At 45.9% G+C, this 16,443-nt stretch overlaps 1 protein-coding gene across 2 annotated transcripts in view; it reads right to left on the bottom strand.

Moving 5' to 3' along the window:
• Nucleotides 1-1,602: 1,602 nt before the first annotated feature.
• PACRG (parkin coregulated) overlaps nucleotides 1,603-16,443 on the bottom strand; it is a 564,165-nt gene continuing 549,324 nt past the window's right edge. The window contains exon 5 of one of the 2 annotated variants that reach the window (XM_006152251.2): nucleotides 1,603-1,963. In XM_006152251.2, coding sequence (XP_006152313.1) covers nucleotides 1,803-1,963 — 161 coding nt within the window. In that variant the 3' untranslated portion in view covers nucleotides 1,603-1,802. Of the gene's footprint in view, nucleotides 1,964-8,312; nucleotides 8,474-16,443 lie in introns of those variants that run through there. The other variant, XM_006152252.2, reaches the window with a different exon arrangement.

The following is a 16,443-nucleotide window of genomic DNA, read 5'->3' as shown; positions in this document are numbered from 1 at the left end:
ACAGGGCTGGGCAAGGGGGCCCAGCAGGCCCCCACCTTGGGGCTCTAGGAGTGGCCGGCAGGTCCTGCTCCTCCATCAGGACAGTCTTCACAGGTGTAATGGAGTGTGAAGCCAGGCCGGCTCTGCGTGTCCTGACAGAACCGGGCAGGGGCTCTCTGGAGCAAACTTCCAAGATGCTGGGAGCCCCATTCTCACTAACATCGTGGGCTCTGAGGTCCCACAGATCATGTTGCTGAGGCCAGGACCATAGCTAATGGCTGCAACTGAGCGTCACCGTTTGTTTTCTCACTAACATGGTGGGCTCTGAGGTCCCGCAGATCATGTTGCCGAGGCCAGGACCACAGCTAATGGCTGCAACTGAGCGTCACCGTTTGAAGAAAACCTTCCTGGATCTTTCCATGTCTGCTGTCCCCTCTATTCTTTCCCGGATGTCACACACGAAAGCTCATGGGTCCTCACCAACCGTGCACCTCTGTTCATCCTAAAATACACCCACGAAAACTAGGTGCTGTGCCTTAAGTAGGTAGTGACAGGTCGAGGCCAAAGTGCAGAGAATGGAGGGACACATTTCATTTCTTACTTTTATGCCATGATTAAACTTTGCTACTTGAGGCTCTGCATTTCTGGGTAGGGATGGCTTGTCTGGGGTATGCAGAGTCAGGGTTCCATCTTGATGGAATCTGGGCAGTTTCAATGGGCCCGAGCTGCCGCTGCCTGCAATGAGCCACCGTGGGAGGCTGACTGCCTGATGTTGGTCTTCTCTTTGGGCACCCTGGTTCTTTCTCAGGTGAACCAGAAAGTGCATGTCTTTATTTTCCTTTTGTTCTTTTTTGGTCTCAATACAATTCCAAAATGCTTCCATCATCCCCACCGAGTGGAGCCATGGAGCCCACCCCGCTAGTGGGCGGAAGCCAAGGAGGAGCAGAAGCTTCGGCCCAGGAGAAACCTGGACTTGTCTCAAGGGGTAATCATTAAGATGCTTATGAGTCATTTCCAAAGATGATTTGAAGGCTTCGACACACTGCTGGGCAACATTTTGTCAGTAACCCGCCAGGTCCTGAGAGGCAGTAACTCACTCATAGCATGAAGGGACAGGATGTGAGCTGTTTTTTTTTCCCAATGTTTGCAAAGTGACATTGCCTGCCTAACGCTGACCCCAACCTCTCCCAGCCGTCCCCGCAAACATAAACTGAAAGCTCCTCAAGCCCAGATCACTAGCGGGTGAGGAGCATTAATTTCGTTTATAGTTGAGGTTCTAATGGGCTGAAAAAAATTTCCTGCTGTAATTGGAATATAGATTCACCAGTTTTATTGAATGTCAAAGCACATTACCCCGCACAGCTGCTGGAGAGGCACAGCGAGCTGCTGCTTCTCTTCCATGACAAACACCTATTAAGCAGTCAGCATAAACCCTTCCCTTACAACCTCTGACATCACCCTCAGGGCAGGCAGACACAGAACAGCAATTGCTGGATTGCGTATGAAAATTATAGTTTTATTGTCTATACAGCTGAAGGTTTAACTCGGACTCCTGCCTCTGCCCGGGCTGTATAAAGAAGCAATTCTTCTTGCAGAACAAATAAGCACAGTACACTATTGTAATCTAAGAAACAGGCACCATTTATGTATTGGGAAGCTGCTCTCAATAGGGCTGACAGTCTAGTGGCTCAGAAGCCACTATTCGAGCAGCTGTAGGGAAGAAAGCTATAGAAGTCATAAGGAATGAGAAACGACAGGCAGCGGGGACAGGCGGTCACGGCCGCGCTGCCCGGGGAGGCCTTCCTCTGGTTAGCACTCCACGGTTAGTTGAGCAGGCAGGACTCGTAGGTGGGAACCATGTACTTGATGTTGATGAAGGCGTCTTCTCCTCCATAGCGCTCGAAGGCTTCCAGAGTCTCCTGGATCAGGTCACCGATGTTCTCCCTCTTCTGCTGGCTGTAGTCGATGCCGTCCCCCGAGTTCACTGATTCATGCAAACACACAAAGAGGCCAGTTAGTTCTTCACAGTCCCCCAGAGTCCATGTCAGTCTAGGCATTTTTTCTGCATGCTTATTAGGAGATGCAAACATTGAACATTTTCACATGGTTTTACAGAGTTTTAGGAGTGGTGACAACTACAAAATTACTAAGTCCTAGACTGGAGCTGACGAAAAGTATTCTAAAGTAAAGAGATAGCAGAGGAAAGGAGCGAGTGTTAATCACAGTTACGGGACACATGAGCACATGCGGCGCTCCCTTGGGTCTTCCGTGTTTTGGACTTACACATGGCATATATATATATACTAATTATTTATTTAATTCCATTTGTTATTATCATTTCTTTTAATTTGACCAGAGAGAGATAGACAGAGAGAGAAAGGGAAAGCAAAAAAGCACACCACCAGGTCTGGGGCTCGAACTGCGGTCGGCACAGTGGGACTCCAGCCCTTTAACCCCCATGCCACCTGCCAGCCCCCAGTGTGGCGTATTGAGAAGGAACACTCTGTCGTCAGATCGGGCCCTTCGTCCTGTGTGGTATACAATGGAGAGACTGGAAGGAGAGGCTGAGCCCACCCCGTCTTTGCAGTTCTCATATACACGATGCACTCTTTCTCCTGGGAAGTGTCAGGGGCCCGAGAGCTCAGTTATCTGGAATTATTCCGGACGCAGGTGGGAACCGAACACACTGCTTTCCTGCCGGGCAGCTCCGGATCGGTCACAGAATGAACAATGGCAATTACGGTCACGGCTCTGCAGGGAGTTTATGCCGCTGCCAGTTTTGGAATCTCCAAGCCCAGGGAGCTAGGTCAGCTGCAGCAGTGGGCCTGGCGGACCCACCTGAGGCCTGGACACCCAGAGCCTGCAGGTGACTGCTGCGGCTGCCTCTTGGGTGCTACGGGGGAAGGGAGTCCTGGGCGGCCTACGGCCAAGATCCTCTCCTCATGCTGCAGACTTCACCTCAGATGTTTGGATGAGATGGACCTGGTTGCACCCACACTACGATGTCTGGAGGGGTTGCCAAGGTCATGAGAGTGACGAAAATAGCCCAGACTATACAAGTTCTATTTTTCCTCTGAATAATAGTCATTACGAGCTCTCTGCTACGTTCCGCGAGCAGCTTTCCAGGTGCTTCCCCGACACTGACCCTCCCAGCAAGCACGTGGTTATTTGTCTGGATCCGGTGTGAGCTCACACCCCCAGCCTTTTCCATGATGGAAGCAACCTGTACAAGGTGGGCGAGAGCAGCCGGAGCTGGGGAGGACTTCCCAGGCCCAGGGACGCTACAGGGCCACCTGCAAGTGCGTCTCACCAGAGGAGAGATTCGTTTTAGCCATATTTCAGATATAGCCCCCACATTTTATCTCGTATGAATGTGAAAACAGTAAAAGGAAAAAAAGGTGTTTCAAACCCCGAGCCCCTTGCTACTCGGGAGGGCTGGAAAAGACGGAGTGATGGTTCAGACCAGAATGAACAGAACAATCACAGTCTCGCACAGCACAGACGAGCGGTTCTTGGGTTCAATTTTCTTCCAGGAGCTGCTTAGAGAACTATCACTATCTCCTGTAATGTAGAGAAAATGAATTGCTGCACTGATTGGTTTCTTTCGGTAGGGGTGAAGGCGGAAGAAATATTACTGACTTACAGGGAGGCAGATTGTGAGCCAGACAACTGGAGAGTGTATTTTTCATAACAAATGAACTGAAATGGTTCCCAAAGCCCTCACAATTAGGCGGCTTTTCCCTCCCCATAGTGGAAACCTTTCTGTTGTCACATGGAAAGCTGGATTTAAGTTAACTTCAAGTTTGGCTTGTGGAGCAGATGACCGTCCAAAATACATAATAGTGCTACAGAACAGACAAGGGAAGATTTCTGAACGAAAGGGTTCTTGCCCTGTTACTTTGGAGTGAAACAACAAAGATAAACATTTTAAAAACAAAATTGTAGCCAAATACACATTTAAAGCAAACAGGCGTTTTAAAGAAAGATGTGCGTGGGGGTCTAGGAAGAGGCAGTGCAGCTGGCAGCGCTGGACCAGACGGGACAACCCAGCGTCGCTCCACTTTGCTGAATTGACCAAGAGGAAAAGGTCTTTGAGTTGCGTTACCAGAGGAGTGTGTGCGTGGTGGTGTGGTTTTGGGGGGTGGGGTGGGTTGATGGCAATTGTTACTGGTGTGAGGAATCCCAAGAAAGAGCAGGACAAAAAGTAGCAAAGGAGTCAGAAGGGACAGGAGGGAACACACCCTGTGACAATGGAGCGCCAAAGCAGGGACCTGCCAGGGGCAACCTCGGCTTCCTGGTATTCCATCGGAGCAGAAAGAAAGTCCCATGGGAGTCTTTGACTGATCCTCAAATCCCTCTTCCCCCAAATTACATTGTTGATAAACTCCTCCTGGCCACCACAGAGATGGGCCCAGGGAGATGGACCCACGGGTCCCACCCTTGTTGACGAAGGACAGCTGAGCCGAGGTGCAACCCCTGGGGGCATGTGGAAAATGCAACTGGTGATGATGTCAAGTTGGGGTGGCCTGGGACAAAGATGAATATGCTAATCACTCATAAATGGTGCCTTTTGTTGGCATATTAGTCAAAAGGTCAAACGCTGAATAGACCACTGGACAGGCATATTTTCCTGACGGAGGCAGGGCGCTCGGAAAGTCTGCACACAATGGAAGGCTGAACACACCCTGCTTTCCCCTGCCTTCCAGAAGCAGGACCGACAAGCAACACTTTATTTCATGTTCTCACTTTTCAAAAAATATTTAAGTGTAGGAGTAAGTAGACTATGTAGCTCTTTTGTTTCTCAACAGAGTATAATCCCAGATGATAACAGAACAGAATAGAAGTTGTTTATTCAAAATGTGAGTTGGAGTTGGAATATCTTGCAGTTGCAGAATGTGTATTGTTGGGGCAGCAAAAAAGACTGTGAAAGCACCACATCCCGTACTTCATATGCTGTCGTGATGACACTGCACCGCTCGGTGTCAGACTGTGTTGAGAGGCAGGTGAGTACTGTGGTCTCTATTTCAAAACCGCTGTATTGTCAGTTTCTTTGAGAACTTGAAATCGAGGTGATTAGTTTCTGCTCACCCTTTTAAATACATACAACACTGATGGGAAATACGTTTGTGAACACTTTGCTTCAAATAAAAAAAGCAACTGGATAGTTATTTACGATTGTCAATTCTGATTAGGAAGATGACATTTCAGTTTAGGAAACCAGGAGTCTATTTTATGTCCAGCATCTAGAAAGATGGAAAGAGATGTTTTATTTATAACCTACCAGACAGGACTAGAGCAATGGTTTGAACCAGACTTTGGGCTTCTAAAAGGATGATATGCAGAGAGAACAAGGGATTTAGTTCCTATTCTCAGAGATTCCTGCATGCAGGAGGCATGCGAATACACCCTGAAAGTAGTTTCAGGGTGTATTTTAAAATCATTTTAAGGGCATTTATTGCTCTGAATGTTGAATTTTCTTTGATTTATGTGAGCATTATAACATACACCCTCTTTTCCTACCCAAATCTCTCTAAATTGTTCTGATTTTTCCTTCCTAGGTGGCATTTTTATCAGGGATATAGCTTCATGGAGACTACAACAAATTCGTGGAAAAACAGAAATAATTTTGGTTCAAAATGTTTTGACCTCCATGTCTAGCTTTTTGCATAACACTCACTTTCTGTGAACTTTTCGAAGACCTCTGGTACATCTGAGTCTCCTCTCCAGACATGGCATGTCCTGGGGCACGCATTCGGCTTGTGACTGTGACGTGACTGTCAGGGCACCTTGGCACCCGGGGCCACGGGAAGGGGGAGGTCACATGTGACACGCTCACAGTTTACACAGATATCTGCGGCTCAGTGGACACAGACCAGCTGCTGGCCTGGATCACAAAGCATTTCGATGAAATGCTCTCACCCTGGTTTCAATTTTTGGATTGAGTGGAAGCCTCATTCTCTTCTCTTCCTTAGTTAGTACTATGACAGGAAAATGAGAAACAAAAATCAAAAGCAAGGGAAGCAAAGCTGGAAATAAAGGACAGTTTTTGTGGCCAGAGCCAGGTGCCGCTGGATCCGTGCGTGGTTGGGGCACCACGTCTTCGCACGGAGGAGCGAGTGCCGGGTGGCGGCGGCTGTTGTGGTCATTCTTCCCGCTTACCCTCCACAGTGTGCGGGCTCTGTCCGGCACCAAGAGCAGGCTGTAGGACAGGCTCCTGACTCTGGGGGTTCCTTAGATATGGCTGAGGAGGCCCACCACTCGCTGCCCCTGTCAGCTACAAAGGCCACTCAAACCCACCCTGGAAATACAGACAGCCTTATGCACCCTGCACCTGGCCAAGCCTGCTCCTCCTGGCTTGGCTTTGCCACTGGGACCTGTCTCAGAGAACGCTGACCCATTTCTTTTCATCAGACACTGGGGTTTCTTATCTTAGAGTTTTAGTGACAATTGTGCATGTGGTCCCCAGGAGCCACAAGGAAAGTTTAATTCAAATTTGGATCTTTCACACTCTTGTGGTTTTTTTTTTTTTTTTTAAATACTGTTAAATGTTTACTGTATGGCTATTCTTACATGAACATTAACACAAAAAGGAGTTATTTGGAAATAAAAGCCTTATTTCAGGCATTGAAGTATAAAACAAACAAGTGCTTATTTCAGATACCTGGCTCAGCGAGTGTGGGGTATTATTCATTTGGTTCTAAACAGAGGGCTTCATTATGAAACGCACCTGTGCTCTCCGCTAGTGATGAAGTAAGTGGGTCTGATTTTAGGGAGAAACACTTTGGTTAATTTTGAACTTTTGTCCCTGGGGCAGCAGCTTTGCCTTCTCAGAGGGAAGATGGAGACACACAGTCGGTCCCAGACCCTGTTCTCACTTCTGCAAGTGCTGAAGAGCTGGAAGCCTTTAGAGTCAATGTACCAGACTGGTCCCCATGGCCTAGTGAGTAAGGAAGCCAGGCCTCACATGGCCAACTGTGCGGTTGGAGTCCCAGCTGAGAGACTTGAAAAACACTGCCCGGGATGAATGCCCCAAACTCCAACAGGGTGGGGAAGTGGAGGAAGACTGAGGTGTGACCACATTCCATTGACGGGTACTTTCTCCTTCTGCCTCTCTCTGTCTCTCTCTGATGAGTGCATGTGCCGTCTGGCAAATGAAAAAAAAAAAGAAATCTGTGTTTGTAAACATTCTTAATAGAAATACTAGCTTGGGAGACTGCATTGAAACCAGCTGATAGGCCAGCAGGTGACGCGGTGGTTAAGGTGCTGGACTCCACGTGGCCAACCACAGTTTGAGCCCCAGATTTGGCAGCTTGTTTCTCGCTTTCTCTCTCTCTGTTGAGCGCACAGACCTTATGGCAAATTAGAAAACAGTAATAATAAATAAAACTAAAATAAATAATTCCCCCTCCCCCCCAAAAAACAACAACTGAGTATCAGGAGACAATAAGGAATAGTACAAATAATGCCCAGAGTCAACACCAATTTGTCTAAACACCCTAAGAGGATAGTATGACAAGGAATGATTCCTGTTGCCTGTAAAGTACTCCATGATAGCACTTTAAGTACCTGCAGAAATTAGCAAAGAATTGAGACAAACAAAATGATGATTAACCTGGCAAAACAGCCTTCTCCTTTGCCTCAGGCAGCACCAGACCTGGAGTCAGGCAGGCTGCTTCTCTCTGCATAGCTAGAGCTGAATTACCGTCATAAAACCAAGGGTTTGAAATAAATTGCTAAGGAGGCATCCTGGTTTGGCCAGCTCCTCCCTGGGTCTACTGCTGCTCGCTGGCCATTTGTGGGGAACGCCTGTTGGTGAGCGCAGCCATTAGGCACCCCCAGTACTCAGCTGTGAATCCAGGCCAAGTCTGAGTGAAGCTTTCTCAGTATTTGAGCACATCAATAGAAAACCAACTATGAGGAGCATCTCTGCATGGGCGCGTCTCAGGTGAGCACCTCTGTTGTACCACGCCCTCAGGTGCAAGGTCTGGCATGCTGAGCCTGGTCCCACAGTGCTTGCCCGCCGGGCTCATAATGCCACTGGAGACACACTGAATGGAACTCAAAACTGCTCACAGGAGACATCAGATCATTTCTTTATGGATCAGAAAACCATTTTATTTTTTGTTTTGTTTTGACTCTCAAATGCTGAACTAAAAAGCTGCAAGAGCTCTAAAGTCCAACAGAAAGGACTTCTGTCGACCCATAACCTCTGACGGTGTCAGCCAGGGCTGTTGCTGCCTCCTTCCCACTGTGGTGGTGAGGCCCTGCACCAGGGAGAGAGAAAGTAAGGCCGGGGCTCAGGTTCGGGTCTTGGCAGGCAGGTGCAGGCAGAAACTGCAGCAATATCGTCACCATGAGATGTTTCTCCGCGACCCTGAGTCAGCACAGTCAGCACGAACTTTCTGGTGGAGGAGTGCCGGTGAATTCTCCCTTCGGGTTTTGTGGACATGGCAGTCAGGAGCTTGAGATGGCAGAATAGTTCTGTTTCCCTTTACTGGTTTTTAAGCAGACATGTAACTGTTAGTGGAATAAAACTAATTTTTTTTTCTTTTCTTTTCTTTTCTTTTTTTTTTTTTTGAGAGGTTTTTCACTATAGGGCGCGCGCACTCGCCAGACAGAGAGAGACAGAGTGGGAGTCCAGCAACACAGCCATTACGCTAACTGCTGGTTCCCAGAATAAAACTAATTTTTTCAGAAGAAATGTATTAAAAAGGTAACGGTATTGTTGGAAAGATATTATTAAAGGGACCAGCAGATGGAGTAATGGTTACATCACTGGACTCGCATGTAGTCGACCGTGGTTCAAGTCCCAGACCTGTCAGCTTAAAACTCACACCGGGTGCATGTGTGTGCGTGCCCAAGATCCTGAGAGGCGAATGGAGGAGAAGGGACTGTGGTGCGGCCATCCCCCCCTGGGGGGGGGACTTTTTGCTTTCTGTGTCTCTGTCTGTCTGGCAAGTACATGCACCCTGTGGTAAAAATCTCTCTCTCAAAAAAAGAGACTATTAGAAGATAACTCATATGAGTTTGGAAACAGTTGTTTCTGAGGGCTCTTTCTATAAATTTGTATGTTTTATTCATGATGGAGTGCACTGCACATGCACGAGAGAAAGAGAGAGAGAGAGAGAAGTGCCCTTGATGGGTCTCATCATGCTGCAGTCGCCTTCCCCAGCCTCCAGCTGGCCGAGATCTCGGGCGTGCCCTGCATGCCTCAGCCGGCCCGGGGATCTGAACCAGCAGTTGGTTACGCGGCTTCCAGCACTGCAGTTGTGTTTGCCACCAACTGAGTGACCAGGGGCTGGGCCTTAGTTTTACTTATTTAAAAACATTGTTTTGTTTGTTCGTTTTACTGAACTAAAAAAGGGGAAAAGAACATGGACATGTTTTATCTTTAAGATACTGTCAATTTCAATAACTAGATTCAACTGTCAATTGTTTTGCCAGAGACATCTGTTTAGTTAGAGTTAACTTGGACTCAGTTTACTTTATAGAAATAGCTTTACCTTTTGGGAAAAACATTTTTCTTCTCTAAAATATGGATAATTACAAGGGAAATGACTATGAATTCCAGTCTGATCTTTTCTGGAGAGGAAGCAATGGAGAAGAAAGGAAAGAGGAGGGAAAAACTCAGGCCAAATTCATTTTCTATGTTGAGTAAAAAGAGAAGCCTTTTGGGGAGATGTGAAATTATCTGGTTTTAGAGTCCTTAAGAAATGCTTCCTATCCCATTGTTTTTATAGCTTTGCTGTGTTACTTTGAGGGGACCCAGCTTGTCTCCTCCTTAACCATAACCTGTGTCACTCTTTTTAGAATTCCAGCACGTCTGTTTCTGGGCCCTGCTTAACCACTGCTGCCTTGGCTGGCTTCAGGTCTCCTTTGAAACTCAAGGTTTTCTTTTTTCTTTTTTTTTTGGTGGGGGGGAGAGAGGTTTTTGCTATAGGACGTGTGAGCTCGCTGGAGAGACAAAGAGAGGTAAAGAGATAGAAAGTGAGAAATCACTCCCCAGGGGGTTGGCCATGCTGCAATCCCTTCTCCTCCATTCTCCTCTTGGGATCTTGGGCATGCACACACACGCACCCAGCGTGAGTTTAAGCCACCGGGTCCGGGACTCGAACCGTGGTCAACTACATGAGAATCCAGCGACATAGCCATCATGCCAACTGCTGGTCCCAGGAAACTCAAGGTTTTCAACTGGCCCCTAAGTCTGACTCTACAATGGTTGTTTCTAAAGTTTTGGCTCATGGGTATGTGGATCAAAGTGGCAATGGCTTTGCAACCAAAAATTTACAATAACCATAGCATGTGGCATGCGAGAGATGCCCAAGGGCTTAAATACTTCAAATCTTCTCAGATCTTGTTGACATTAATGAAATTCACAGATTTCTTTCCTCTGAAGATAAAAGCTTTGAAGCAAGCCCTCGATTCCCAGCTGGATGTCTCTCTCTCTTCCTCTCTTCTGACACTGAAGCTGGTGACTAAAGCAAGAGGCCATCACATTTCCCAAAGCCAAGGAGACATTTTCATCTTCTGAATGGGGTCATTGATCACTCGTGAGACTGAGGGTGCTGTGGATGCTGGCCCAGTTGTCAATTAAACATCTAAATTTCCTTCGGTAGACCATGAAACTTTCTAGACAAATGTCATGTTCCAACTGCAAAGTAGATTTATTTCTCTCTCAAGTGAGCAGTGACAATGATTGGGGTATACGGGTATAGGGAAGAGCAGTGGACTTCCAGGGAAATAACTTGGGATATAATTTTTCAAAAGCTTAGTAAAGTTCAGTGACTTAGTATGTGTTTAACTATGGGCATGTTACTTAATTTCTCTGAATCTCCTGCCTCTGTATACAGAAGAGACCGTACTTTGGACCATCTCTGGCTCCTCCCCACCCTAACATTACTTTTTATAACATCACAGTGGAGCAAGTTTTGGAAAAAATGGCCATTCAAATGATGCCTGTATTTCAACTGAAAAGATGATCACAAGGCAGCTGGATAGTTCTTCAAAATAAGTCACAAATCTTGTACATACCAAGATCAGTTTCCAAATCAATTTCTATGAAAAGCCTGAAAGGACCAAATGTTTATATAGTTAATTCTAGTTAAGAAAAAGAACACTGTCAGAAATGCCAATTATTTGTTGACATACTACCAAATGTTATTCCATTCTGCTGTTTCAATAAGTCTACATAAATTTTGATTCCTTAGAATAAAGACCAAAGGATGAGTTGATTTTTTTTTTAACAGATCCAGTTAAGAATGATTATGAAAAGACAAGTTAGGGTGTTCTGTGGTTAATGACTCTTTTGACCTTTGAGAAAAATAGATGGGCCCACCAATTTCTTCCTCTCTGGGCCGATTATAACACGAATGCAGTCATCCATGAATTGGCTGAATTCAAGCTCATGAAGTGAGCATGTGATTCTTCTCGGCCAACACCGTTCAATGTGCAGACTGTGTCTGAAAGGAACAGAGGGCCAAGCCCAGCTGCCTGTCCTGACTCTGTTTCCTGCTGTCTTATCTCACGGTGGAGCAACCACAAGAAGGACAGCACAGATTGGGTCACTCGAAGGGAGGAAAGGCCCTGTGAGCTAAGTTCTATGGCTCCTCTCCTTCACAGAGGAGAAAATCAACGTCTAGAGAGGTGAGGTCACCGGGGAACGTGACACAAGCAGAAAGAGATGGGGGTCCTGAGGAAGAGACACTGAGGCGAGAATCTGCTACAGAGCAACACGGGGTGGGAAGACCTGCGAAGAGAGGTCTGGGTGTCACGTGTCATCGGGGGAGGGTTCAGCTTTGCCTAAGGCAGAAGGTGAGCCCCTGAGAAGGAGTGTCAGGACCAGGCAGTCCCATGAACAGATGCTGAGGAGACCTGGTCCCACTGCAGCCTTGTGCTGTTTCCCGGGAGGCTCGACTGCTCGACTTGATCTCGCTTCCCTTTCGTGGACTTGCCCCTCCCTTTCTGACATAAGAACACCACTCACAGAGACACACAGGAAGACAAACGAAGGTGGACCCGTTTCCAGGATTTTTTCCCAATGCCGTTGACGCATGGTGAATGTGGGGAAATTCTGGTTTTAATTTCATATTCCGTCCTCCCATCGTTATGTGTGTGTACTATGATTTACTCCTAGATCTGCAGATATTGGTTTTGCAGTCTCACAGATGAGGAACTGCATTAATAGGTACGAGATGGAGAAGCAGCTGAGCATCCCCTCCAGGGATGTCACCGTTCAGGGGAGGGCGGCCTGGCATAGGCGGACCAAAGGCGTAAGTAGAACCTACAACTGTCGGGTCGCGGGAAAAGGTAAGAAGGTATAAAAAGAAGGAGTCTTCTGAGTACCTGAATGGTCTTCCTGGCACTGTGTATGTCTGTGTTAATAGGTTATGAGTTATTTATGTACCAGATATTATGCTTTTAAAGAGTGTTATGTTCTTGATCTTCAAAACTACTTATGCTCAAATTTTAGTTGGGAATCCTATTTCCTACTTTAGTTCAAGACTTCGTAACCTCTGAATTAAGTGTCTTTGAGCTGCACGTGCTAATAGAAATTTCATAGTATTAATAAATGTAAATAAGGTTGGAAGGTCTAATATAGAAGCCGATCATAAAACATTAATGTACAGACAGAAGGAAAAAGAAGAACAAAGTCAAAAGGCCAAATTCAGGCCACAGATGTTAAGCAAGTTTCTGAATCAAAGTTGAAGGTGACCATCTTCTAAGAAGATTGGAAGGGCCTTCCGTTTTCCTTCAGGAGATAGTTTTCCTCTTTTTACTTTTATTGTAGTTATGCTATAGAGTACTTGCTGGAGAGAGGGAGAGAGAGAGAAAAAAAAAAAAAGAAAGAAAGTGAGAAAGCACTCTACAGGGGAGAAGACCATGCCATAATCCCTTTTCCATTCTTCTTTCAAGATTTTGGACACACACGTGTCACGGGTGTTTTTCAAGTCACTGAGTCCATGACTTGAACCACCCAGTTGGCCATGTGGGATCTAGTCACCTAAACCACTATGCCAACAGATGGTTTCTTGTGATTCTATTATGAGAGACCTTGATAAAATCTAATGTCACATGGCCCCACTAGTAAGTGCTGAGGTTGTCTCTCCCTGCGGCCAGCCCTGAGCCTAGGCGTGGAAGTTGGGATGAGTCTTTGAATCTCCTAGTCTGCTGTCATGCCGTGTATGTGGCTCTGCGAACACACTAGTCCCTGGGGTCCATTCTAGTCCATCCTGGGCGATAGCCACTAGACTCTGGCCTCAATCTTGAAGCTCTCTTCTTCCTAGTTTATCCTACCAATTGCTTTTCCTAATCATCTTCTTTCCTGAACATGACGCGGGCTCTACGTTCTCTGATGGATCACATCAGCTCCCAGTCACGTGGGGCCTCTGCAGCATCATCTCCCTTAGGAAACCAACCTCACTGTTCACTCCTTCCTGATAAGACCTCCTGTCCTGCTCGGATGGGATCTTTTCTGAACCACAATGTGTGCAATTTTCATTCATGCTTTTACAATTCCTCATGGGCACCTGCTCCCTTCTCCCTCCTGGCAATAAGTCCAAGTTCACATTTTCCCTAGTTTTGCCTTTACTTCCTCTGTGAAGTTGACTCCCTAAACATCTTTTCTGAGATGTCTATAGCCTCCTACTCCCACCGCCCCAATCTTCCTGTTGCTCTAAAACCCTTCACAGGTGTTTTGTGTTTATTAAGCTCTTCTACATTTTACCAGATCTTGGAGGACAGGATCAAGCTAATTATATCATAAGCCTTATTCATGGGCATCAAATTCAAGTTGGACCCTTATCAAATGAATGAATGACTGATTGAATGAATGACTTCTTCGTGGGTTTACTGAATCCAGATACTTATTATAAACAAATTCAGTTCTAAATCAATTATACGGTAGATGTAGTGCCCACTTTGCCTAATTCTAAGTCTTTATTTACTATTTACATACTTGTGAGTTGTTACTCATGAAGACAGATTTTAGATGTGAATTTAGAAAGGTTCAATCAAGTGAGTTTCATGCGAGGGAAGGTCTCTACAGTTTGGCTTCATTTCTTTTTCACCGCCTCATGGATTTAAAGTGGGGTTTACCTAGACCACTTGTAAGTTTAAGAAGAAAACTCTTTCTCCAAAGTGAAAAATCAGATAATCTCATTGGTTTTATTGCAGCCTTTGCTCCAAGATGAAGAAAACGGTGGATTTTGTAGTGCTTTCACTTAATATCTAAATTTTGCTTTATATAGTTTCTTACAGAGCTGCATGACAATTTTTAACCAGTTCAAGAAACGGCAAAAAAAAAAAAAAATGCAAACCTATTGGAAATAATATGAACTACATCTAGACTGATGCTGAAAACTTTCTGAGCCTGAATGGCAACTGTTCTGCAGGTTCTCATTTCCAGGAAACATTAATAATATCAGATATAGCACATTTTCACCTCTGATTTTCTTTTTCTGCAATTAAGGCACAAAATGAAAAAAAAAGAAAAAGAAAAAAAAACTTCAGATTTTTGACATATGTTATCAGAAAATACAGTAGACTGTGGGAAAATGCATTTCTCATCTCATCTTGGTGAGAACTTTGCTCTATGTAACAGATCTAAACTCAGAAGCCTTTGTGTGACAGGAGTGGTTTAGATGACCAGCTCATGCAGCAAGGCTCAGAGCACCGAGGCAAAGACCTTCATGGCATTAATGGACTCTTTGATCTACTGAGAAAAAGGGTTAAAAGGAAAAATGCACCAACTGTGCTTACAATGAGGAAAACTTGTTACATCATTAAGCCACTTAAAAAATTATTTAATTTAATTTATTATTATTATTATTATTGTTAAATTTGACTAAGCCGGGGGGAGAGAGAGAGGAAAAGTGAGAAAGCAAACCACCAGGTCTGGGATTCAAACTGTGGTCAGCCATGTGGGAGTCCAGCACCTTAATCACCATGCCATCTGCCAGCTCAAGCCATGTCTTTAGATCTGATGTGTCCCAGCTTATTTGAGATATATCTCAGCTTGCCTACGGTATCTACTCTTTGGAAATTCTAAAATGAACTAATGGGTGAAAAATTTGAATAGATTTCCAAGTCATTAGGTGGAAATTTTATAGAGTGAGACTATTTCTCATCAAATGAGCTCAATTAATGTAAAAATAATATATTTAATGAACAAATCAAAGAAATCTTCTGTGCTAGCTGCTGCGAAAGTGACAGAGTTAGAAACTTCTAAGCCTTTTTACAACTGTCTTCATGTAAAATAACTTCGAAACATCTTTCAAAGCTCTGACTATTCACGTTTATCAGCTTCTACGCTGGCGAGTTCAGTGTGGGAGAGACATCCTCTTTGCTGCCAGGGATTCTAACACGGAGCACGGTCCGAGAATCCTCCAGCCTGACAGTGTCTTAACAAACGTTTAGGGTTTTGCTACAGTCCAAAGTTTGGCCACAAGGTTAAAGAGAGAGAGAGATCTGAACTGTAGGAAAAAATTTAAATGTGGCCGTTTAATTTGCCATGGCAGCAGAATGGAGTTTGCACAAGAACTGACAGCAAAGCTGGTTGAGAGTGCTGATAGGTGAAATATGCTGACGTCTGATACTTTTGAATAAGGAATGTTTATTGCTTGAGGTCCATTTTTATCTCTTCGAGTTCCTCAGTTTAGTGTACCCAATCGCTTTCCTCTGAATCAGGACTTTAAGCACAGGGAGTCTGGACAAAGGCAGCATGGAAACAATGGTGTCCCCAGGGCTGCGCCAAGAGGATGGAAATGCAGTTGGGCTTCCTGTTGAGCACACTGGGGTGGGGGTGGGGGTGGGGGGACACAGCCCTGCTGTTCCGGCTCCTGGTGCTCTGAAATCCTGGATGGAAACATCACAGCTCCCCGTAAGGAGAGAAGCCAGTGTTACTAGAGTGAGCTGTTGATAAACCTGTGGTCGTGACGCTGCTGCCGAGTCAACACTAGCTCCCAGGTAATGGACTGTGAGTTCATCTTCCTCTGGAATCAGACAGGAAGTATAGCCCCACAGAACACTGCGGGGTGAGCATTTCGCTTGATTGTTTAATAAGATGGGTGCATTTGGGCTGGGCCTGTGGTCTAGTGGCTAGGAGAGCGGGTCCCAGCTAGCTGACCAGTTTGTGTCCTGGGCCCAGCGGCCTGAGGCCCCTGTGCATGGGCCACGAATCCCAAAGGGATGGAGAAATGGAGGAGAGGGACTGGGGGTGACCGTCCCCCACAGTAGGGGGAGGGTGCACTCCCTCTGACTCTGGCAGAGTGCATGTGGCCTCTGACGAAATAAAATGACAACAGTAAGATGGGTGTAATCTCAACCCTCACAAAAGGAGCAGGACTTTCAGAGAAAAGCTGTTTCTCCCTGACCGAGGACAGGCGTCTGGCTTCACCAGGAGCAGGGAGCTCTGACTGTGGGCTGCATGGCTGCTGTGCTCATTTCTGCTTCTGAGGGGAGCGGCAA

Source organism: Tupaia chinensis, unplaced genomic scaffold, assembly GCF_000334495.1.
Source record: "Tupaia chinensis unplaced genomic scaffold, TupChi_1.0 Scaffold000346_1, whole genome shotgun sequence".
NCBI lineage: Eukaryota > Metazoa > Chordata > Mammalia > Scandentia > Tupaiidae > Tupaia > Tupaia belangeri.
This window is presented reverse-complemented; position numbering and strand designations above follow the sequence as displayed.